The sequence below is a fragment of the Coregonus lavaretus genome (genome assembly GCF_964263955.1).
Source record: "Coregonus lavaretus genome assembly, chromosome: 32".
NCBI classification, from domain to species: Eukaryota; Metazoa; Chordata; class Actinopteri; order Salmoniformes; family Salmonidae; genus Coregonus; species Coregonus lavaretus.
This window is the reverse complement of record NC_140019.1, coordinates 35579956-35605076: the sequence shown is the minus strand read 5'-3', so window position 1 is coordinate 35605076 and position 25121 is coordinate 35579956. Positions and strand designations below refer to the sequence as shown.

The 25121-nt window shown below is 42.6% G+C and overlaps 2 protein-coding genes and 1 long non-coding RNA gene across 4 annotated transcripts in view; 2 read left to right on the top strand and 1 right to left on the bottom strand.

Moving 5' to 3' along the window:
• Positions 1-140: 140 nt before the first annotated feature.
• LOC311108016 lies at positions 141-3473 on the bottom strand. Its single transcript, XR_014610467.1, has 4 exons — positions 3370-3473; positions 624-668; positions 370-422; positions 141-222 (listed from the first exon to the last, which is right to left on the bottom strand). It is a non-coding gene; the product is annotated as an uncharacterized lncRNA (long non-coding RNA).
• Positions 3474-4203: 730 nt separating this feature from the next.
• LOC311107877 (serine/threonine-protein phosphatase 2A catalytic subunit alpha isoform-like) lies at positions 4204-11453 on the top strand. 2 transcript variants are annotated; one of them, XR_014610454.1, is made up of 8 exons: positions 4204-4626; positions 5208-5417; positions 7007-7180; positions 8087-8176; positions 8839-9000; positions 9162-9280; positions 9562-10231; positions 11258-11453. XR_014610454.1 is itself a non-coding variant. In XM_084150460.1 (7 exons), exons 1-7 carry the CDS (start codon positions 4525-4527, stop codon positions 9632-9634), a joined length of 930 nt encoding a protein of 309 aa, XP_084006586.1. In that variant the 5' UTR covers positions 4204-4524; the 3' UTR covers positions 9635-11453. The 2 variants fall into 2 exon arrangements, 1 of the variants encoding a protein (XP_084006586.1); XM_084150460.1 differs by having other exon boundaries at positions 9562-11453.
• Positions 11454-18936: 7483 nt separating this feature from the next.
• LOC311107271 (sideroflexin-1-like) overlaps positions 18937-25121 on the top strand; it is a 19719-nt gene continuing 13534 nt past the window's right edge. The window contains exons 1-3 of the mRNA XM_084149752.1: positions 18937-19021; positions 21491-21660; positions 22372-22542. Of these exons, the coding sequence (XP_084005878.1) occupies positions 21497-21660; positions 22372-22542 (335 nt within the window). The 5' untranslated portion in view covers positions 18937-19021; positions 21491-21496. The remainder of the gene's footprint in view (positions 19022-21490; positions 21661-22371; positions 22543-25121) is intronic.

The window sequence follows — 25121 nt, the reverse complement described above, 5'->3', positions numbered from 1 at the left end:
ATTCCCACGGGGGGGGCCAGTATGAAAAAAAAAATATGGAAAAAAAAAACTTTATGCACTCACTAACTGTAAGTGGCTCTGGATAAGAGCGTCTGCTAAATGACTAACATGTAGCTGTAATGGTGATGATGGGAGACAGCCCTGTCTTGGTCATCAGTGAAGGTGTGCTGTTTGATGCTACGTTTAACATGGGGTAGACAGCTTGGGGTCCTTGACTAGGGCCTGGAGGAACAGAAATATGTCTGTTTAGTATAGCTATGGGGCAGTAGCTGGGTGCCAGTCTGAAACCGGTGGTCTGAAAGAGAAAGGCATCCAGGTTCATGGGACAGTCAGGGGTTCCCATGTGTGTGTGTGTTGGGACTGACTTACAGACACTGTGACCAGCTCCTTCTCTACCTGTTCCAGTCTACCCTGCTTGCTGGCTGCTGAGAAGAGAGAATAGGCAGAGAGGGTAAGTCATTGCACCCATTAGAAGTTTTAGGATTATCTTGAGATATTTTTACTATCTGTGACGGCTACATCTTTAGACTAGACACCTGTGATCATATCGTTCTCAGGTCGTCAGTCATCACTGCATAATTGGTGAGCCCTTGCCAGTAACTTGTATGTCCTGCTTTGCTTACCTTGACCAGCACTTGCCTGGTCAGCCAAGTGCTGAACTGACGGAACTGCAAGAAGAGAGAGAGAGAGAGAGAGAAAGAGAATTGCTTGGATAAAACTGGCATTGATTTATACTGAACAAAATATGTTTCATGAGCTGTAATAAAAGGTCCCAGAAATGTTCCATTCGCACAAAAAGCTTATTTCTCTCAAATGTTGTGTACAATTTTGTTTACATCCCTGTTAGTGAGCATTTCTCCTTTGTCAAGATAATCCATCCACCTGACAGGTGTGGCATATCAAGAAGCTGATTAAAAAGCATGATCATTACACAGGTACACCTTGTGCTGGGGACAATAAAAAGCCACTCTAAAATGTGCCGTTTTGTCACACAACACAATGCCACATGTCTCAAGTTTTGAGGGATTGTGCAATTGGCATGCTGACTGCAGGAATTTGGCAGTACGTCCAAACAGCCTCACAACCGCAGACCACATGTAACCATGCCAGCCCAGGACCACCACATCCGTCTTCTTGATCTGCGGGATCGTCTGAGACCTGCCACCCGGACAGCTGATGAAACTGTGGCTTTGAACAACCAAGAATTTCTGCACAAACTGTCAGAAACCGTCTCAGGGAAGCTCATCTGCGTGCTCGTCGTCCTCACCAGGGTCTTGACCTGACTGCAGTTCGGCGTCGTAACCGACTTCAGTGGGAAAATGCTCACCTTCACTGACCACTGGCATGCTGGAGAAGTGTGCTCTTCACGGATGAATCCCGGTTTCAACTGTACCGGGCAGTATGGCGTCGTGTGGGCGAGCGGTTTGCTGATGTCAACGTTGTGAACAGAGTGCCCCAGGGGGCGGTGGGGTTATGGTATGGGCAGGCATAAGCTATGGACAACGAACACAATTGCATTTTATCGATGGCAATTTGAATGCATAGAGATACCGTGATGAGATCCTGAGGCCCATTGTCGTGCCATTCATCCGCCGCCATCACCTCATGTTTCAGCATGATAATGCAAGGCCCCATGTTGCAAGGATCTGTACACCATTCCTGGAAGCTGAAAATGTCCCAGTTCGTCTATGGCCTGCATACTCACTAGACATGTCACCCATTGAGCATGTTTGGGATGCTCTGGATCGATGTGTACAACAGTGTGTTCCAGTTCCTGCCAATATCCAGCAACTTCACACAGCCATTGAAGAGGAGTGGGACAACATTCCACAGGCCACAATCAACAGCCTGATCAACTCTATGCAAAGGAGATGTGTCACGCTGAATGAGGCAAATGGTGGTCACACCAGATACTGACTGGTTTTCTAATACCACACCCCTACCTTTTTTAAGGTATCTGTGACTAATAGATGCATATCTCTATTCCCAGTCATGTGAAATCCATAGATTAGGGCCAAATGAATATATTTAAATTGACTGATTTCCTTATATGAACTGTAATTCAGTAAAATCGTTGCGTTTATATTTTAGTTCAGTGTAGCTACCGGTGACAGTGAGTGAGAAACTAGGTGTAGAAACCCATTAACTGTAGAAGTGCTGGTTGTTACCAGAGTTGGGGAGTACTGAACTACAAATAGTTCAACTAGTAATTTCATGACATTTTGCAGTAGCTTGGTGGTAGTTTAACTAAATTCAAATATTGGTACTGTTTTCAGTAGTTCATTACTTTTTTTTTGCCATGTAGGGTAAACTACACACTATTTTTTGCTAAAATAAAATATGGGTGAAGTAGGCAAGAATCTCCTATCTTTTTCAGCATCAGACCTGCCTAATTTTTACATTTTAGTCATTTAGCAGACGCTCTTATCCAGAGCAACTTACAGTTAATTAATACATTTTTTTTTTTTTTTATATACTGGCCCCCCGTGGGAATCGAACCCACAACCCTGGCGTTGCAAACGTCATGCTCTATCAACTGAGCTACATCCCTGCCGGCCATTCCCTACCCTGGACGACGCTGGGCCAATTGTGCGCCGCCCATGAGTCTCCAGGTCGCGGCCGGCTGCGACAGAGCCTGGATTCGAACCAGGATCTCTAGTGGCACAGTTAGCACTGCGATGCAGTGCCTTAGACCACTGCCCCACTCAGGAGGACAAGTCTCACTTGAAACATAGTTTTTGTGTTTAATAGGCTGAATTACAGATTCTGTTAACTTCTGACTCCTGAGCGATATGTTCTTGCAATTTGTAGTCTATGACATTTCAGATTTAGATATGATAATTTTTCACTAAGTAGTTTGGATGTAGTCTACTACTTTTCCAAAAAGTAACTTAAAGTAGTAAACTATATTTTTCTTAAGGGTAACTTTAGTGTAACTTATTCCAGTTTGGAGTAATTGGTCTCTTAGTAAAGTACATTTTCAGAGTAGCTTCCCTAACACTGGTTGTTACATTATATCAAGCCTCATTCATTCAATTAGTTTTGCTACTGCTATATTGTATCAGACACGTCTGTCAAAACCAATGACTGGTCAAAACATAAGTCCTCGTGGACGCGAGCTGCACCCATTTCAAAGTGACAATGTAGCTAGGGTTTAGGTGAAGAGGATCAGCTAACTATATGTTATTTTATAACAGGAAATAAACAAATATTGAATGTCTTACCTGCTGTCCTCCTAACGTTACCTCAAAGGTGCTGCCATTTTCTCCTGGTTAGTGCTACCCGGGATTCTAGAGACGTCCCTACCCTAAACCCTAACCTTAACCCCTACTACAGTTCCCTAAACTTAACCCAAACCTCAACCCTTACCTTAACCATTTTAAATTTCAACTTCAATGGAGTAACCTCAGAGTTGTGACGTCCCAAGGAATCAGGATTTTCATGGACCATTTTCTCCTACTGCTGACTAGGGTGAAACTCAATGCGCATGCGTGTGTCTTAAACATGAGGAGCCGCCTTGAATTCTGGATAGTTGCTCTTGCATCCTGCCAGTCCGTTGTATTTATTCACTGTGAATGCACAGATGATCTATTCACACTATTATCCACAATGCTCATGGAATTTATTGTGATAGGTTTATTATTTTGATACCGAGAGCACATTGTAGTTCCCATTCGCAATCACACGGTGGCAGCAAAGCCCAGATGAAGGGGGCCGGTGAAGTACGTCGGCCAATGACGTAAACGCAACAAGACCGGGAGGTTTCGTTTATCTGATTCGGGTTACCCCGGTGGTAGAAATTTGAATCGGGTGAAAAGTGATTGCACTCGTTTTGGAACCGGGCTGCCTCCCGAGCGTGAGCCAGGTGCCCAGCTCTGGCCGTCGGCGAAGTCGGCTCAAAACAAAAGTGACGTAATTAAGCACGTGGAGTGATGATTAGGATTCGGTGTTTTCACACGCAAAAGGGATTGCTTTGGATAAAAACGCTTGATCTGCCATCCCAATCCTAGTTTGAAAAGTCAAACATGTATTTTATGAAAATATGTATGTTTCTGGACGATGCACCATGCTGCCTTGTTGGCAATCTGACAGAGAGGCGCAGAGTACTGTTTGATTTGAGAAAGCGCTCCTCCCTCCCCGCTTTCGCCCGATGATGTGAAGGACCATTGCCCGGTTCAACCCGGGCCAGCGTAATATAACTCCCTCATTGATTGTTGTTGGGGGAAGAAGCAGGGTTGGGTCCACGGAATTTCATACAGAGCCAGTTTTCTGCAACTGCGGCTGTTCCACGCATTTCTTTAGCTATTTCATATAAACAGGAGATCGAGGCACATGCAGCGCTTATTTTTTTTAACGAGTAGCTAGCTAGTGGGGGGGGGTTGAACCAATTTAAAGCAGGGTCGGTAACCTAGCTAGCTCGTGCATTCATTTTTGACGAAGGCAGATAGAGTGCGAATGACGAGAACGCATTAGCCAGTATTAGCTAAACTAGTTTTCAATAGGTAACCTGAAATATAACCAGACATGGACGACAAGTCATTCACTAAGGAATTGGATGGGTGGATTGAGCAACTCGGCGAATGCAAGCAGCTCTCGGAAAACCAAGTCAAAGCCCTTTGCGAGAAGGTAATTTTAACCCATTTAATTCGTATGATCTTGCAAGCCCTTAGCAAATATTAGCTAAGCTAGTTTGCCGGCTATGTTAAGCAACTATCTTAAATTGCTCATTGGTCCGAGCACGGTTCATTTCTCCACCGGCTTTTGTATGTTACTGCTAGTTAGTTAGTTACTTCCCTACTAGTTAGTTACTAACTAGCAGTAACTAGCTAGCTACATTATTCAGAAAATGGCGGCGGAGCTGCCTATTGCCATTGCATTCACTGTGGGGTTGGCAGACATGCATTGACTGAGTAGCATTGATGTTGAATTTTTATATGAATGTGTTTGGAAGTTTCAGCTTGATATCCTTGCTGTTCTTACGCGCCGTTCTGGCTTGTTGCATTTGAATTTCCAAGTGTGCCCCTTCGGTATCAACTACTGTATATAGTTGGAGCTTAAAAATATGCATCATATGCATACATTTTATAAATACTCAAACAAGAAATAACATACACACACCCAAACTCCCGCAGTTCCCCTCTGTATCCCTGATTTCCCCCATCCTCTGTCTAAATCCCTAACCCCAAACTCTTCTGTCTCCTCTCCAGGCCAAAGAGATCCTGACGAAGGAGTCTAACGTGCAGGAGGTGAGATGTCCGGTCACCGTGTGCGGAGATGTCCACGGCCAGTTCCATGACTTGGTGGAGTTGTTTAAAATCGGAGGGAAGTCTCCGGACACCAACTACCTCTTCATGGGAGACTATGTGGACAGGGGCTACTACTCTGTAGAGACAGTCAGCCTCCTGGTATCTCTCAAGGTAAACATAGCCACATGTTTTAGAGCAGGGAAGGGCAACTTTAATGGGGCTGGGGGGTGGGGCCCCCCCCCATTTTTTTTGTTGAATTAATCATGAGTGGCTTTGCCTGAGGACTCAAACTGAATTCTTCCGCTGCTCTATCATTGGCTACATACTTCAGTCTGAGACTGCCATCATTGAAGTCGTTTGTGGTGATGTCAAAATGAGAGGTGTTGTACAAAACAAAGTAATCAGCGATTGGATAATCTCTAACCAATCAGAGTAGCAAAGCCAATGACACATTTTCAAACCTCCGCCTTACCCACTTGTGTTCTGGCCCAACCCATCGATTTCTGGGACCAGTCAGAACAGTTAGAATGTTTTTCCATTCTAGAAATTGTTGTGGAGGTACTCAGATCCAGACTCATTGCAGAGGAAAACTAATGTTTGTGGGCGTGGCGTTTGCCCGGAGCAAGGAGTTTGGGTAGCCAGGCAAGCAGTAGCTTGCGGCTCTGCATACCCACATCCATACCCACATCCATACACACACATGTAGTCCGAGCCGGCCCTAGCCTTTTGGAGGCCCTAAGTAACATTTTGTTGCGAGCAAAACCTTTTCGCTGCCCCCTCTTGACAGCGGAGAGAAATTTCCTGCAGTTCTACACATTTTGTGTAGAGAAAATGTTGCAGTTTTTAAAGTAAGTTTGCTGCAATTCTACACATTTTGCCATGGGGTGGACAGAAATGTTAGCAGTTTTTGATATGTTATCTGAGTGAGCGTGACTAAGAAAATCTATTAGGGCCCCCATTCGGCAATTCGACCGTGATTACTACAAGTTAGCCTAGCATTTTATAGTTAGTCTAGCCCGCTAACTTACCCATTTAAACATTTTTAGCTGACATAGGCTAATTGAGTGACTGACATAAGACAACAACTGCTGAAGCACGACCACATGTTTTTTTTTTTTGCACCTTGTGTATTCAGCTATTTTAATTATCGACAGTAAGTGAGAGTGAGTTCCTAAAATTTTTTTTATATACATTTTATGAGGGGGGATCGATCCGTGGGCCTACAAAATGACTGTGGGCTGCCATTTGCCCATCCCCGTTTTAGTGTACTCTAAAATAGCTTCGTCCGATTCCTCTCATAAATTCAAGTCAAATGTTATTTGTCACAGGGGCCGAATACAACCGGTGTAGACCTTACAGTGAAATGCTTACTTACAAGCCCTTAACCAACAATGCAGTTTTAAGAAAAATAAGTGTTAAGTAAAAAATAGATAAATAAAAATAACTAACCATTTTTAAAGAGCAGCAGTAAAATTATTGCTAAAAGATATTGCTTAGTTAGTTTATTTTGCACAGGGACAAACAGCAACAAGGTTAAAACTCAAACGGGTAGAGGAGGACAGTAAGTCTACAGGGAGAACAGGACAGCCTACTGATATAACACAGGATAACATTTACTGCTGCTACTGTAAATGTCATCGTCAACCTTAAACCATGTCTGGTTTGACATGAGAACAGAAGGTCACTGTGAATGTAATATGTGTGTTTTTATCCGCTTTTTGTCCCATCCAGAGATGTGTTAATAATTTTTTGTTTTTCAGGTTAGGTACCGTGAGCGAATCACAATCCTTCGAGGGAACCACGAGAGCAGACAGATCACCCAGGTGTACGGCTTCTACGACGAGTGTTTGAGGAAATACGGAAACGCCAACGTCTGGAAGTACTTCACAGACTTATTTGACTATCTGCCCCTCACTGCCCTGGTAGATAACCAGGTGAGATATTCGTTTTTAAAGGTGCATTATGCAGAAATCGTTCCGCCGCTTCCTGGTTGCTAAAATTCTAATTTGCCTCATTTCAGTTTGACAAAACCAGCGGTCATTGTGTGGAGAATCATCGTACCATCTGAACCGCTGTGAAATATATTTTCCATAACCCAAAATATTGTATTTTCAACTGTTTGAAGCTGGTGTACAAAACCGACAGCAGTAAAAGACGCACAAACAAAACTTAAGAACGTAAAGCATAGAAATAGTGCACATAGAACAGATCTACCGCTTCTTAGACTTGGTTTCAATGAGAATGACAGATCTATAATACACATTTCTATGTGAATTTGGTCAGGTCGCCCAAAAAGTGACATATTGCAGCATTAATGTATCACATATTTATTTTATTTATTTATTAGTGGAAGCATTACACAAGTGTCTTTGATTGGGTCCTTGAAGAGCGCTATATAAAACGAATATATTATTAGTATCACTGTTGTTATGAAGTAGAGAGGAGATTCAGCAACACGGAGGCCAATGGAATTCAATAAAAAGCATATTTATTGCTAAAAGTAGAACCAACGCGTTTTGGCTTTTGGCCTTCATCATGGTTTTTGATGAAGGTCAAAAGCCGAAACGTGTTGGCTCCTCAATTCGTGCACCTTGGTTGGAAAGCGAGGCAGCGGAAGGGATCCCTTCCCTGTTATTACGTAACCATGCAATTCAGCAGCAATGTGCTGTACAATACAGATGTTAGAAGACATTTACAACCCAACACAATGTTCATGTGCATCTATTACTGATTTGTTTACAGCAATAACACAATGTTAGATGGAATTTTTAAAAGCCTTGTTCTAACAATCACACATATTTGACATGGAAATGTCTAATTGACTTGTTGTTCCTCTGCAGATCTTCTGTCTCCACGGTGGGTTGTCCCCCTCAATAGACACACTGGAACACATCCGAGCGCTGGATCGCTTACAGGAGGTTCCTCATGAGGTCAGCTCACTTCCACGTTCCTAGAAACCACGTCCAATCTTCATACTACCGTGCTAGTTAGAATGCATGCCCAATGTGTTGTTTCATAGGATTGACTTACTTGACTTAAACCTCTTGGCCCCCCTTGGGAGCGTAGGGCGTCAACCATTTGCTCTCCACCTCACTCACTTCTGTGAGAGGGCTTTTGCCTCTAGCCAAGAGATCCCTGCTTTGTTCAGTTCTTGTAGAGTGCAGTGTCTCCAGTTGTGTAGCTCAGTTGATAGAGCATGGCGCTTGCAACGCCAGGGTTGTGGGTTCGTTTCCCACGGGGGGCCAGTGTGAAAATTTATGCACTCACTAACTGTAAGTCGCTCTGGATAAGAGCGTCTGCTAAATGACTAAAATGTAAAATAGTATGCTGGTGTGGCTATTGAACCAAAGGCTGAAAGCCCTGACATTGTATATCAGATAGTTAATCTGTTCCATGGACTTCTGGCCAACTAGTCACTACTCATCTCACAGTTGTAATGTGCGTACACAAAACGCCTTCAATAAAGTCACATCATGTGGTGACGCTCCAAGTGTTGCAGCCTGACCTCACCAATATGGCCACCTTATTCAAATCATGTGGTGTTCACAGTATTGTTGACCTTACTAACATGGCCACCGTCTCCCTCCCCCAGGGTCCGATGTGTGATCTGCTGTGGTCAGACCCTGATGACCGTGGTGGCTGGGGCATCTCTCCCCGCGGTGCCGGCTACACCTTTGGACAGGACATCTCAGAGACCTTCAACCATGCTAACGGACTCACCCTGGTCTCCAGAGCTCACCAGCTGGTCATGGAGGTACATTGGCACATTTTAAGTACTGATAAAAAACAAACAAAAAAACAATGAAGACTTTCTCTTGTCTTTGCATTATGTTATGTTTTAGACAGTTTTGCAAAACTTGCACTTTGTCTTGTTCGGGGATGTACCTCTGGTTTACTGAATGTTTGTTTTGGCAGGGTTATAACTGGTGCCATGATCGTAACGTAGTGACCATCTTCAGTGCACCCAATTACTGCTATCGCTGTGGAAACCAGGCCGCCATCATGGAGCTGGATGACACACTCAAGTACTCCTTGTAAGTATTCACTTCAAAATAAGTGTTTACTTCAAAATAAGTGTTTACTTCAAAATAAAAGTATTCACTTCAGAATAAAAGTATTCACTTCAGAATAAAATTCCAGTTGACAATGCTTTACCTGTAGCTTTGTTAAACTCCAAACATTGGAAATTGTTACGAGTAGATAAGAAAAGGAAGCTTGCTAACTCATTTGTCTTGATTGATGAAATGAAGTGAAGCCTGTATTAGATCTCAAATCGCTCCGAGGCGTCATATCAGACTCTTTGTTTCTATTCCAGCCTTCAGTTCGACCCCGCCCCTCGCAGAGGAGAACCCCATGTGACCCGCCGCACTCCTGACTACTTCCTGTAAAAGATCCCAATGCCTGTAAAGTATTGCTATAGATTCTTTTTAGTCAACGTGAAGAAGAAGAAGGTGAAAGTGGGAGAAGGGAGCAACCGACCATCGGAGTTGTGACAAATTAAGCATCCATCAATCCATGGACCAAAAATGTGTGCCATCATTTCACAATGCAAAATGGAAAAAATGTCACATTCATCTTTTAAAGAAGACTACACAACCTACACCCACCACAGTCCTTGGAACCAGTTCCTACTCTCTCGCTCTGTGCATGATGTTGTATTTATCTCTGAAAATGATTCTTCATTGTAAAGATTACAGTGGACTATATAGGGATAGGGTGCCATTTTGGAAGCAGACGGTCTCACATTACCTGCTGGTTTTGTCAGGAAAAATATCTGCTTTGAATTAATTAATCTGCTGAGATGAATGCTTAAATGTAACCCTTGTGTAAGGAACTTAATTATAATATAGAAAGGTTCACCAAAACTAAACTCGGTATGGCCTCAAACTGGAAGGTTGCAGTAAACATTATGATATGTTGTGAACATTTTTTTTGTGTGTGTGTGAATTGAAATCATTGTTTTCAGGGTTGGTTGGGCGCTGGATGTAATTGAATTCTTCTTTCTCTTTGCACTTTTGTATTTAATTTTTATCACGACACTGACAAAGTACAGTGTTCTGTTTTACAGTGCATTCGGAAAGTATTCAGACCCCTTGACTTTTTACACATTTTGTTACGTTAGTCTTATTCTAAAATAGATTAAATTAATTGCCTTCATCAATCTACACACTACCCATAATGACAAAGCGAAAAAAGGTTTTTAGACATTTTTGCAAATGTATAATAAATCAACAAAACAGAAATACCTTATTAACATATGTATTCAGATTTTTGCTATGAGACTTGAAATTGAGCTCAGGTGCTTCCTGTTTCCATTGATCATCCTTGAGATGTTTCTACAACTTGATTGGAGTCCACCTGTGGTAAATTCAATTGATTGGACATGATTTGGAAAGGCACACACCTGTCTATATAAGGTCCCACAGTTGACAGTGCATCTCGGAGCAAAAACCAAGCCATGAGGTCGAAGGAATTGTCCTACAGCTCTGAGACAGGATTGTGTCGAGGCGCAGATCTGGGGAAGGGTACCAAAACATTTCTGCAGCATTGAAGGTCCCCGAGAACTTAGTGGCCTCCATCATTCTTAAATGGAAGCAGTTTGGAACCACCAAGACTCTTCCTAGAGCTGGCCGCCCAGCCAAACTGAGCAATTGGGGTAGAAGGGCCTTGGTCAGGGAGGTGACCATGAACCCTATGGTCACTCTGACAGAGCTCCAGAGTTCCTCTGTAAAGATGGGAGAACCTTCCAGAAGGACAACCATCTCTGCAGCACTCCACCAATCAGGCCTTTATGGTAGAGTGGCCAGACGGAAGCCACTCCTCAGTAAAAGGCACATGACAGTCCGCTTGGAGTTTGTCAAAAGGCACCTAAAGGACTCTCAGACCACGAGAAACAAGTTTACCTGGTCTGATGAAACCAAGATTGAATTCTTTGGCCTGAATGCCAAGCGTCACATCCAGAGGAAATTAATTTTAGAATAAGGCAGTAACAAAATGTGGAAGAAGTCAAGGGGTCTGAATACTTTCTGAATGCACTGTATATTTCACCTCCAGATAATAGCTTTTCTGTCACTCACCTGTCCATTACATGAGTAAAATCTATTTCAGTTGAATAGAGGAACACCTGTACAAAAATAACCCCTTGTTATAGATACCTTTCTGTTTTGCAGCCTCCGCTATATAATAAAGATTGAAGTTGCTCCTTCATTGCTGTTGGGTTTATTTCACAATGTACAGGCATGCAGGCAGAAGGAGTTCTGCATGGCACAGAGCCAAGTGTGCTGAAAATGTGACCTCAGACTCTCATAAGTTGCCCCTTGATGTTTAGGGATTCCTTCAAGGAATGAAGGGAAAGAGAGTGTATTTGAACAGGGCCCAGATTCTGTGATGTTTATATATACACTGCTCAAAAAAATAAAGGGAACACTAAAATAACACATCCTAGATCTGAATGAATGAAATAATCTTATTAAATACTTTTTTCTTTACATAGTTGAATGTGCTGACAACAAAATCACACAAAAATGATCAATGGAAATCAAATTTATCAACCCATGGAGGTCTGGATTTGGAGTCACCCTCAAAATTAAAGTGGAAAACCACACTACAGGCTGATCCAACTTTGATGTAATGTCCTTAAAACAAGTCAAAATGAGGCTCAGTAGTGTGTGCGGCCTCCACGTGCCTGTATGACCTCCCTACAACGCCTGGGCATGCTCCTGATGAGGTGGCGGATGGTCTCCTGAGGGATCTCCTCCCAGACCTGGACTAAAGTATCCGCCAACTCCTGGACAGTCTGTGGTGCAACGTGGCGTTGGTGGATGGAGCGAGACATGATGTCCCAGATGTGCTCAATTGGATTCAGGTCTGGGGAACGGGCGGGCCAGTCCATAGCATCAATGCCTTCCTCTTGCAGGAACTGCTGACACACTCCAGCCACATGAGGTCTAGCATTGTCTTGCATTAGGAGGAACCCAGGGCCAACCGCACCAGCATATGGTCTCACAAGGGGTCTGAGGATCTCATCTCGGTACCTAATGGCAGTCAGGCTACTTCTGGCGAGCACATGGAGGGCTGTGCGGCCTCCCAAAGAAATGCCACCCCACACCATGACTGACCCACCGCCAAACCGGTCATGCTGGAGGATGTTGCAGGCAGCAGAACGTTCTCCACGGCATCTCCAGACTCTGTCACATGTGCTCAGTGTGAACCTGTTTTCATCTGTGAAGAGCACAGGGCGCCAGTGGCGAATTTGCCAATCTTGGTGTTCTCTGGCAAATGCCAAACGTCCTGCACGGTGTTGGGCTGTAAGCACAACCCCCACCTGTGGACGTCGGGCCCTCATACCACCCTCATGGAGTCTGTTTCTGACCGTTTGAGCAGACACATGCACATTTGTGGCCTGCTGGAGGTCATTTTGCAGGGCTCTGGCAGTGCTCCTCCTGCTCCTCCTTGCACAAAGGTGGAGGTAGCAGTCCTGCTGCTGGGTTGTTGCCCTCCTACGGCCTCCTCCACGTCTCCTGATGTACTGGCCTGTCTCCTGGTAGCGCCTCCATGCTCTGGACACTACGCTGACAGACACAGCAAACCTTCTTGCCACAGCTCGCATTGATGTGCCATCCTGGATGAGCTGCACTACCTGAGCCACTTGTGTGGGTTGTAGACTACGTCTCATGCTACCACTAGAGTGAAAGCACCGCCATCATTCAAAAGTGACCAAAACATCAGCCAGGAAGCATAGGAACTGAGAAGTGGTCTGTGGTCACCACCTGCAAAACCAGTCCTTTATTGGGGGTGTCTTGCTAATTGCCTATAATTTCCACCTGTTGTCTATTCCATTTACACAACAGCATGTGAAATGTATTGTCAATCAGTGTTGCTTCCTAAGTGGACAGTTTGATTTCACAGAAGTGTGATTGACTTGGAGTTACATTGTGTTGTTTAAGTGTTCCCTTTATTTTTTTGAGCAGTGTATTTTTTTTAACTAGGCAAGTCGGTTAAGAACAAATTCTTATTTACAATGACTGCCTACCCCGGACCAATTATCCACCGCCCTATGGGACTCCCAATCACAGCTGGTTGTGATACAGCCTGGAATTGAACCAAGGTCTGTAGTGACGCCTCTGCACTGAGAAACAGTGCATTAGACTGCTGCGCCACTCGGGAGCCCCATCTTGCTAATGTTGCACCAATTTGTATAATGGTGCTTTCAAGACAACTGGGGGGGGGGGGGGGGGGGGGGTATTACAAGGACAGACATTTGCCTAGACACTAGAGCAGGGGTGTCAAACTCATTCCATGGAGGGCCAATGTCTGCAGGATTTTGGTTTTTCCTTTCAATTAAGACCTAGACAACCAGGTGAGGGGACTCCTTTACTAATTAGAGACCTTAATTCATCAAGTACAAGGGAGGAGTGAAAACCCGCAGACACTCGGCCCTCCGTGGAATGAGTTTGATAGAGCAGGGTTTTCTAAAGTCGGTCCTGGGTGGGTTTTCTAAAGTCGGTCCTGGGTGGGTTTTCTAATGTCGGTCCTGGGTGGGTTTTCTAAAGTCGGTCCTGGGTGGGCCCCCCCTGGGTGCACGTTTTGGGGGGGGCCCCCCTGGGTGCACGTTTTGTTTTTTGTCCTAGCACTACACGGCTGATTCAAATCATCAAAGCTTGATGAGAGACTAGTTAAGGATCATATCACCTCTACCTTACCTGACACCCTAGACCCACTTCAATTTGCATACCGCCCCAATATATCCACAGACGATGCAATCACCATCGCACTGCCCACTGCTCTGTCCCATCTGGACGAGGAATACCTATGTCAGAATACTGTTCATTGACTATAGCTCAGCATTCAACACCATAGTACCCTCAAAGCTCATCATTAAGCTCGGGGCCATGGGTCTGAACCCCGCCCTGTGCAACTGGGTCATGGACTTCCTGATGGGCCGCCCACAGGTGGTGAAGGTAGGAAACAACACCTCCACTTCACTGATCCTCAACACAGGGGCCCCACAAGGTTGCGTGCTCAGCCCCCTCCTGTACTCCCTGTTCACCCATGACTGCGTGGCCACGCACGCCTCCAACTCAATCATCCAGTTTGCAGACGACACAACAGTAGTAGGCCTGATTACCAACAATGACGAGACAGCCTACAGAGAGGAGGTGAGTGTCCTGGCAGAGTGGGGCCAGGAAAACAAAACAAAGGAGCTGATCGTGGACTGCAGGAAACAGCCCCTATTCACATTGACGGGACTGCAGTGGAGAATGTGGAAAGCTTCAAGTTCCTCGGCGTACACATCACTGACAATCTGAAATGGTCCACCCACACAGACAGTGTGGCGAAGAAGGCGCAACAGCGCCTCTTCAACCTCAGGAGGCTGAAGAAATTTGTCTTGGCCCCTAAGAACCTCAGAAACCTTTACAGATGCACAATTGAGAGCATCCTGTCAGGCTGTATCACCGCCTGGTACGGCAACTGCACTGCACGCAACCGCAGGGCTCTCCAGAGGGTGGTACGGTCTGCCCAACGCATCACCGGGGGCACACTGCCTGCCCTCCAGGACACCTACAGCACCTGATGTCACAGGAAGGCCAAAAATATCATCAAGGACATCCACCCGAGCCACGGCCTGTTCACCCCACTATCATCCAGAAGGCGAGGTCAGTACAGGTGCATCAAAGCTGGGACCGAGAGACTGAAAAACAGCTTCCATCTCAAGGCCATCAAATTGTTAAATAGCCATCACTAGCCGGCTACCACATGGCTACTCAACCATGCACCTTAGAGGCTGCTGCCCTATATACAGTGGGGGAAAAAAGTATTTAGTCAGCCACCAATTGTGCAAGTTCTCCCACTTAAAAAGATGAGAGAGGCCTTTAATTTTCATCATAGGTACACGTCAACTATGACAGACAATTTGAGAAAAAAAAATCCAGAAAATCACATTGTAGGATTTTTTATGAATTTATTTGCAAATTATGGTGGAAAATAAGTATTTGGTCACCTACAAACAAGCAAGATTTCTGGCTCTCACAGACCTGTAACTTCTTCTTTAAGAGGCTCCTCTGTCCTCCACTCGTTACCTGTATTAATGGCACCTGTTTGAACTTGTTATCAGTATAAAAGACACCTGTCCACAACCTCAAACAGTCACACTCCAAACTCCACTATGGCCAAGACCAAAGAGCTGTCAAAGGACACCAGAAACAAAATTGTAGACCTGCACCAGGCTGGGAAGACTGAATCTGCAATAGGGAAGCAGCTTAGTTTGAAGAAATCAACTGTGGGAGCAATTATTAGGAAATGGAAGACATACAAGACCATTGATAATCTCCCTCGATCTGGGGCTCCACGCAAGATCTCACCCCGTGGGGTCAAAATGATCACAAGAACGGTGAGCAAAAATCCCAGAACCACACAGGGGGACCTAGTGAATGACCTGCAGAGAGCTGGGACCAAAGTAACAAAGCCTACCATCAGTAACACACTACGCCGCCAGGGACTCAAATCCTGCAGTGCCAGACGTGTCCCCCTGCTTAAGCCAGTACATGTCTAGGCCCGTCTTAAGTTTGCTAGAGTGCATTTGGATGATCCAGAAGAGGATTGGGAGAATGTCATATGGTCAGATGAAACTTTTTGGTAAAAACTCAACTCGTCATGTTTGGAGGACAAAGAATGCTGAGTTGCATCCAAAGAACACCATACCTACTGTGAAGCATGGGGGTGGAAACATCATGCTTTGGGGCTGTTTTTCTGCAAAGGGACCAGGACGACTGATCCGTGTAAAGGAAAGAATGAATGGGGCCATGTATCGTGAGATTTTGAGTGAAAACCTCCTTCCATCAGCAAGGGCATTGAAGATGAAACGTGGCTGGGTCTTTCAGCATGACAATGATCCCAAACACACCGCCCGGGCAACGAAGGAGTGGCTTCGTAAGAAGCATTTCAAGGTCCTGGAGTGGCCTAGCCAGTCTCCAGATCTCAACCCCATAGAAAATCTTTGGAGGGAGTTGAAAGTCTGTGTTGCCCAGCGACAGCCCCAAAACATCACTGCTCTAGAGGAGATCTGCATGGAGGAATGGGCCAAAATACCAGCAACAGTGTGTGAAAACCTTGTGAAGACTTACAGAAAATGTTTGACCTGTGTCATTGCCAACAAAGGGTATATAACAAAGTATTGAGAAACTTTTGTTATTGACCAAATACTTATTTTCCACCATAATTTGCAAATAAATTCATTACAAATCCTACAATGTGATTTTCTGGATTTTTCTTTCTCATTTTGTCTGTCATAGTTGACGTGTACCTATGATGAAAATTACAGGCCTCTCTCATCTTTTTAAGTGGGAGAACTTGCACAATTGGTGGCTGACTAAATACTTTTTTTCCCCACTGTACATAGACATGGAATCACTGGCCACTTTAATAATGGAACACTTGTCACTTTAATAATGTTTACGTACTGCTTTGCTCATCTCATATGTATATACTGTATTCTATTCTACTGTATTTAATAAATGCCACTCCAACATTGCTCGTCCTAATATTTGTATATTTCTTAATTCCATTCTTTTACTTTTAGATTTGTGTGTATTGTTGTGAATTGTTAGATACTACTGCACTGTTGGAGCTAGTAACACAAGCATTTCGCTACACCCGCAATAACATCTGATAAATATGTGTATGTGACCAATAAAATTTGAATTGATGAGTTGGTTATTTGAATCAGCTGTGTAGTGCTAGGCAAAAACCAAAACGTGCCCCCAGGTGGGGCCCCAGGACCGGCTTTTTGAAACCCTGATCTAGAGTCCAATGTCACCTCTATTAGCAATGACTAACCAGCTGATACTTTGTCATACTTCTGAGTGAGAATGAGTCATCTGTATTCCCAACAAGAGCTTTATTTGTGACCTATGTACAAATTAGAATTGTGCAATAGCAGAGCATAAGAGAGTTGCCACATCAATGTTACACTGAATTAATTAGTTAAGTTATTGTTATTAAATGTTATATTCCAATGTTATTTAATGTTATTAGTTATATTCCATTCCAATATTATATTCCAAGATCCTGAATGTAATTTGAAAGACTGCTGGGATTACCCTGGTACTTTTAAAAAACGGCCCTTTTCTAAAAACAAAATGTCATTAAATAACAAAAAATTGTATTTCCCTTCATAGTTTATTCGACTAAGCATGACCTTCATCCACATACCTATTTCTTTCCCAAACGTTGCTTTTTGGGTCAGTAATTAGACATCGTTCTTGGGGGGGGGGGGGGCTAGTTACCCCCTAGTACCCTACCAATTTCACTAGTCCAGTCTCTCGTAGATAGGCGATGATTTGAATGGCTGCAAAGATTGGGTGGATAAAGTAAACATTTGGATAGGTTTATTAGAGGGCATTTTACATATGATTGATAATATGTTAGTTAATGTTTCTCTATGGTTCCATTGAATTAGTATTTTGTCAAATCAAAGGCCCAGTGTACAGCAGCCTACAACTGATTTACAATCCATTAGGTCTGTGTTAAAAGAGCTGACTATTGGAAAACCAGTTTTCCTTCCGCTGCCCTTGAAGTTGAACATTACCCCTCCCCGCCAATATCTGGGGCAAAAGTGAAGCCAACATTCATGTCAATTTCACTTTCAAGCCAAGTTATACACGCTGCCATGCACTCTATCAGACCGTGTCAGACCGTTATGGGCCATATAAGGCCGCGTTTAGACAGGCAACCCAAATTCTGATCTTTTTTTCACTAATGGTATTTTGACCAATCAGATCAGCTCTGAAAAAGAACTGACGTGAAAATATCTGATGCGCTTGGTCATAAGACCAATTAGTGGAAGAATATCAGACTTGGGCTGCTTGTGTAAACACAGTTTATGAGCTGTTCGTTGGCTATGCTCCCGAGTGGTGCAGCGGTCTAAGGTACTGCATCTCAGCGCTAGAGGCGTCACTACAGACCCTGGTTCGATTCCAGGCCGTGATTGGGAGTCCTATAAGGCGGCGCACAATTGGCCCAGCGTCGTCCGGGTCCCGTCATTGTAAATAAGGATTTGTTCTTAACTGACTTATATGTTAAATAAAACATATGTAATGTTACCTCTTCTACAAAGGAGCAAGCCAGTCTTGTATAATCAGTGCACTTTTATATTGCTTCAAAAGTAGGGAGTCTACTGATGATACTTTCGGTTACTGGCACAACGCTCTTAACCACTAAGCTACCTACCGCCCGTGAATCTGCTTCTGATATTCTTTAACGCAAGCTTATGGAGATAGGCCTAGACAATACAAAGGGCAAAAAGCTGATATCTTTCAAAGTTATATTGTATTATTGTCATCAATTATTTATCTGTTCTGCAAAAGAGTAAGGTGAAGTTAGCACACATAATCAAACACTAGTGACTACCCAAAAATGTTTTTGCAAATAAAAGTCCTTGTCTGAGAAAAAAACAATGAACTATCATTGACTTTTAATTCATGATAAACCTGGCCATGAACATTTTTGGATACAGAGTAAGAATATATTACATTTCTATGATTTGGACTCCCATAAAAATCGAGATATTGATATTATTTTGACCTGTTTATTTGCATTGATTTCATGTTGGGCTTTTATTGTGAAAGGAACTCCGGGCCCGCTGCTGTGCGCCTATTGGTGCTGAGTTACCGCTGCATACATGTCCAATTAGCTTCGTTGAGCTAGCTAGCTATTCAGGGACGTCTCTGGCGGCGGACTTCTGTGACAGTGGCAGACGAGGATAGGAGCTTAGTGCAGTAAGTGGCTGGATACCTTTATAACACGTTTCCACATGTTGGATTTAATACCACTTCTTTTAGAGTCGTGCATCTGGCTTGGATGGTTGTTCAACAGGGGATGGGGGGGGGGGGGGCAGCTGCCCGCCAAATAAGCGGCGGGCTACCTGCCTAGTGGGCAAGTAGATGACTGAATCTGAGGATGTGGCAGGCAGTGAGCTAGGGCTGTAGTTCAAACAGGGGCGCACAGCTGGGCTGAAACAGATGCTTGGGATAATAGGCTATTCGCGGAGATATTACGTTTATTTGGGCGTTTACATGTTTGCAACGTGTTGGACGTTGACTTGGTATCCAGATGTAACGGTATACATGCAGCGATTTGCTCCAGATCAAGCTGGTCTGCATCGGGTTTATCCATTTATCTGATCCAGCCAATGGTAGGATTGTGCGCCCGGATCCATTTGCATGGTCGGTTCATTTGACGAAATTATGAGAAATATTGAAGGCTATATTTCACTGAGCCTCTCTCAGACCAGAGCTGGCCGGTTTTTGCACAATGTTATGCAGTGTGTGACTAGGCTATGCTATGGGAACTCCCATTGTAGCCTAAGAAAAACGTTACAATGTAGCTAATATGGGTTAATATGTAGCCATTGAGCCAGTGATTGGTTAAAACGTGGGGCTGGAAGAGAGGTCTTTAGATCAGAGGCCACCTAACCTAACGTAGCAGGCGTATGAGAAACCGTCCCTTGTCAAAGTTCAGATTTTATAATAGCATAACAAAGATGATGAAATCAACGCTGCCTTTGTATTAGGGCTTCAGCCTATTGTTGCACTGGAAGACAGATTTATAACAACTGTTGTTTGTGAGTAACCAATAAGTCATATTAGCTACAGACTGATGTGTGTGTGTGTGTGTGAGAGAGAGAGACCGCGATAAGGGGGCACCCATCAGTCGTGCTAATGCAATGAGTTATTATGGCCTGTATCCATTGAATTGAGCTATCTCGGGAGAACCCCACGAACCTTAATTCAATTTAAAGAGACACTAGCGTCTCTCATAGACATTATACAGCCGCCAGCCCGAGTCTACGGAATACCCGTGTTTTATTGTTACACATGCAGCCATCTTTGGTGCAATTTCATCATCCAGTAGTAGACCCCGTGCACGAGCTACACAAATAACTTTGCCGTTTCTCATATAAGGGGTTACGGACAGAGACTTGCGCTTCAAAATGTCCCCTGTTAAAACTGCAGCAAACTGGAACTGGATGGATACAACACTGGATACATTGTAACAACGGGTTGATAGAATCCAGTTCAGACTGGGTTACATTGTATCTCGGGAATGTCGTGCATATTGTTCCTCTCTGTGATAAAAAAAACAAAACATGAAATCCATTTGATAGGAAAATAAAACATGCAGTAGTATGGCTTTAGTGCAGAAGGTCTCAAATGAAAGGGATTTTCTCCAGAACCTTTCTCTGTTCTGCCACACTAAACGTGGACCTATGGGCAAGGCTACACCTTGCCTTGCCTAGGCTATGAGAGATTATTTTAGTTTCAGTTAGCCTAAACTGCTTTTTAAAATGTCTTCATTGACATGCCCACATAAAATATAGGCTACATTGATTAGGCATAATTACATTAGAATGAAGATGAGTGATAGCCTATCCACATGTGTCAATGACTAAGCTATTAATACACAATTCATCCATTCATCTAGCCAGCCAGCCACACAATTCATTCATTCATTGCCTTCAGAGAGAGAGAGAGAGAGAGAGAGAGAGAGAGAGAGAAAGGGGTAGGAGGGCGGGGTGGGGGGTTTGGGGCTTTTGAAGAGACACCTCGACCCGGCCACAGGTCTGTGGTTGGGGGGTTGTGAGGTTCAGGACAATTTAGCCCTTCAAAACCCCTGTGTCAGGTCAGCCAGGCCATCTCCATAGCAACATTATACTGAATCAGCTATCCTGCTAAACTAATACTGAGAAGGATTTCTCACAGTGTGTTCTAAATTACTCATTCTTCTCAAGGGACAGCAGTTGTGACATGAGTTTGTGCTAATATAAGAGAAGTTACCTAGAAAGGAATGATTTCTGGCTGACGTGTGAGTAATATAGGCCTACAGAATGTGTAATCAACTCAACAATGTGTGTGTGTCTGGGGTGGGGTGGGGTGGGGTTGAGGGACTATGTCTACTCTAGTCTCAGAATTAAATAGAATTACTGGAATGCTGTTTCAGGGTTTGTTTTGTCCCAGGAAATACAATAGTCAAGGCCTCTAGTTTTGCTTTTCGTGATTTGTGTTATATTATCCCCCTTGTCTCGAACTCTAGCTAGGCTCATTTATGAATTTTGGTCGAGCGCCAGTAGATAAATCACCTGGGACAATATTAGTAATGTGTATTATAAAAGTTATGAATGTTTTACAGGGTAGATATAGAAGGACAAAATAATGAATCTTTGTTTTATGAATGTTGTGTCCTTTCAGATAACCATGACGACAGAAATCTCCACCTCCATAAACATCAAGGAGCCTCGATGGGACCAAGGGACGTTTATGGGCCGGGCCAAACACTTCTTCACCGTTACAGACCCCCGCAACATCCTGCTCACCAACGAACAACTAGAGAATGCACACAAGGTCATCAGTGACTACCGGTAGTGTATTCTTAGCCTGGTCCTCCTTAGTTCTCCTTGGTTCTGGTTCCTCCTGGTTCTCCTTAGTTCTCCTTGGTTCTGGTTCCTCCTGCTTCTCCTTAGTTCTCCTTGGTTCTGGTTCCTCCTGATTCTCCTTAGTTCACCTTGGTTCTGGTTCCTCCTGGTTCTCCTTAGTTCGCCTTGGTTCTGGTTCCTCCTGGTTCTCCATAGTTCACCTTGGTTCTGATTCCTTTTGGTTCTCCCTAGTCCTCCTTGGTTCTGATTGCTCCTGGTTCTCCCTAGTTCTCCTTGATTCTGGTTCCTCATGGTTCTCCTTAGTTCACCTTGGTTCTGGTTCCTCCTGGTTCTCCTTAGTTCACCTTGGTTCTGATTCCTTCTGGTTCTCCCAAGTTCTCCTTGGTTCTGATTCCTCCTGGTTCTGCTGTATGGAAACAACCCATAACTGAGCTGAGAACTCCTGATAGAATTGGCCTCAGGCTTATTGGCATAGATCTAGGATCAGTTTACCCTTAATTAACTCTTGAATAACCAGAAAGGAAACAAATGGTTGCATTCTATGATGCAACATTGAATACAATGAGCAGTGTTGATCAAATACAGGTTGTGTGAAACTAACAGAATTTTGTTTAAACTTGTGTTGCTACAAAGTAAACAGGTTCAGCTAATCACTTGTTCTTGTCTTTGAACCCCCCCCCCCCCCCTCTCCCCCAGGCAAGGTGTGATGTCCCCCGGGCTGACAGAGGACGAGCTATGGAAAGCCAAGTACATATTCGACTCCGCTTTCCACCCAGACACCGGAGAGAAGATGATCCTGATTGGCCGCATGTCGGCTCAGGTCCCCATGAACATGACCATCACTGGCTGTATGATGACCTTCTACAAGTGAGCAGCAGTGTTCTATTAGAATGATAGTGTTATGAGACTGTTCTATTAGAATGATAGTGTTATAAGACTGTTCTATTAGAATGATAGTGTTATGAGACTGTTCTATTAGAATGATAGTGTTATGAGACTGTTCTATTAGAATGATAGTGTTATGAGACTGTTCTATTAGAATGATAGTGTTATAAGACTGTTCTATTAGAATGATAGTGTTATGAGACTGTTCTATTAGAATGATAGTGTTATAAGACTGTTCTATTAGAATGATAGTGTTATGAGACTGTTCTATTAGAATGATAGTGTTATAATACTGTTCTATTAGAATGATAGTGTTATAAGACTGTTCTATTAGAATGATAGTGTTATGAGACTGTTCTATTAGAATGATAGTGTTATAATACTGTTCTATTAGAATGATAGTGTTATAATACTGTTCTATTAGAATGATAGTGTTATATGACTGTTCTATTAGAATGATAGTGTTATACGACTGTTCTAATAGGATGATAGTGTTATTAGACTGTTCTATTAGAATGATAGTGTTATAAGACTGTTCTATTAGAATGATAGTGTTATGAGACTGTTCTATTATAATGATAGTGTTATGAGACTGTTCTATTAGAATGATAGTGTTATAAGACTGTTCTATTATAATGATAGTGTTATGAGACTGTTATATTAGAATGATAGTGTTATAAGACTGTTATATTAGAATGATAGTGTTATAAGACTGTTCTATTAGAATTATAGTGTTATAAGACTGTTCTATTAGAATGATAGTGTTATAAGACTGTTCTATTAGAATGATAGTGTTCTGAGACTGTTCTATTAGAATGATAGTGTTATATGACTGTTGTATTAGAATGATAGTGTTATAAGACTGTTCTATTAGAATGATAGTGTTCTGAGACTGTTCTATTAGAATGATAGTGTTATATGACTGTTGTATTAGAATGATAGTGTTATAAGACTGTTCTATTATAATGATAGTGTTCTGAGACTGTTCTATTAGAATGATAGTGTTATAAGACTGTTCTATTAGAATGATAGTGTTATGAGACTGTTCTATTAGAATGATAGTGTTATAAGACTTTTCTATTAGAATGATAGTGTTATGAGACTGTTCTATTATAATGATAGTGTTAAAAGACTGTTCTATTAGAATGATAGTGTTATGAGACTGTTCTATTAGAATGATAGTGTTATGAGACTGTTCTATTAGGATGATAGTGTTATAAGACTGTTCTATTAGAATGATAGTGTTATAAGACTGTTCTATTAGAATGATAGTGTTATAAGACTGTTCTATTAGGATGATAGTGTTATGAGACTGTTCTATTAGAATGATAGTGTTATGAGACTGTTCTATTAGAATGATAGTGTTATAATACTGTTCTATTAGAATGATAGTGTTAAAAGACTGTTCTATTATAATGATAGTGTTATAAGACTGTTCTATTAGAATGATAGTGTTATGAGACTGTTCTATTAGGATGATAGTGTTATGAGACTGTTCTATTAGGATCATAGTGTTATGAGACTGTTCTATTAGGATGATAGTGTTATAAGACTGTTCTATTAGAATGATAGTGTTATGAGACTGTTCTATTATAATGATAGTGTTATAAGACTATTCTATTAGAATGATAGTGTTATAAGACTGTTCTATTAGGATGATAGTGTTATGAGACTGTTCTATTAGAATGATAGTGTTATAAGACTGTTCTATTAGAATGATAGTGTTATGAGACTGTTCTATTAGAATGATAGTGTTATGAGACTGTTCTATTAGAATGATAGTGTTATAAGACTGTTCTATTATAATGATAGTGTTATAAGACTGTTCTATTAGAATGATAGTGTTATGAGACTGTTCTATTAGAATGATAGTGTTATAAGACTGTTCTATTATAATGATAGTGTTATAAGACTGTTCTATTATAATGATAGTGTTATAAGACTGTTCTATTAGAATGATAGTGTTATAATACTGTTCTATTAGAATGATAGTGTTATGAGACTGTTCTATTAGGATGATAGTGTTATGAGACTGTTCTATTAGAATGATAGTGTTATAAGACTGTTCTATTAGAATGATAGTGTTATGAGACTGTTCTATTAGAATGATAGTGTTATGAGACTGTTCTATTAGGATGATAGTGTTATAATAATCTCATTGTAGTTCTACTACAGGATGTGATAGAAAGGGAAATCGGGTCATCCCATGTGTCACTGATAGTTCATTCTGTAGCTGGTGGGTAATGCAGGCAGAGTACCAGTAAGATTTTGACACCAAATTGATGTAATGTTCTCATCATTAATTCTCATAAATCAACACAGGGTTGCAGTGTTTTTGAGATGAGTGTAATTGAGAAGATGGTTAGATCAGTGGTTGTGTGGTGTGGTGTCACTGCTATGCCTGCTATTACCTGTTGGCTTCCCATCTCTCTCTGATATCTCTCTATACTCCCTTGTTTTGTACACAAAGAAATCCCCATTTGTCAGGGTTAGGTGCTTTATCTCTCAAGTCAATATATTTTCTCCTTATCATCCCGTCTCAGTCTAATTGAAGTGTCATT

Coding starts and splice junctions, on each gene's coding strand:
- LOC311107877 (XM_084150460.1), top strand. CDS start 4,525: ATGGACGACAAGTCATTCACTAAGGAATTGGATGGGTGGATTGAGCAA. Junction 5,418..7,006: donor GCCTCCTGGTATCTCTCAAG/GTAAACATAGCC, acceptor TTTGTTTTTCAG/GTTAGGTACCGTGAGCGAAT. Junction 9,001..9,161: donor CTCACCAGCTGGTCATGGAG/GTACATTGGCAC, acceptor TTGTTTTGGCAG/GGTTATAACTGGTGCCATGA.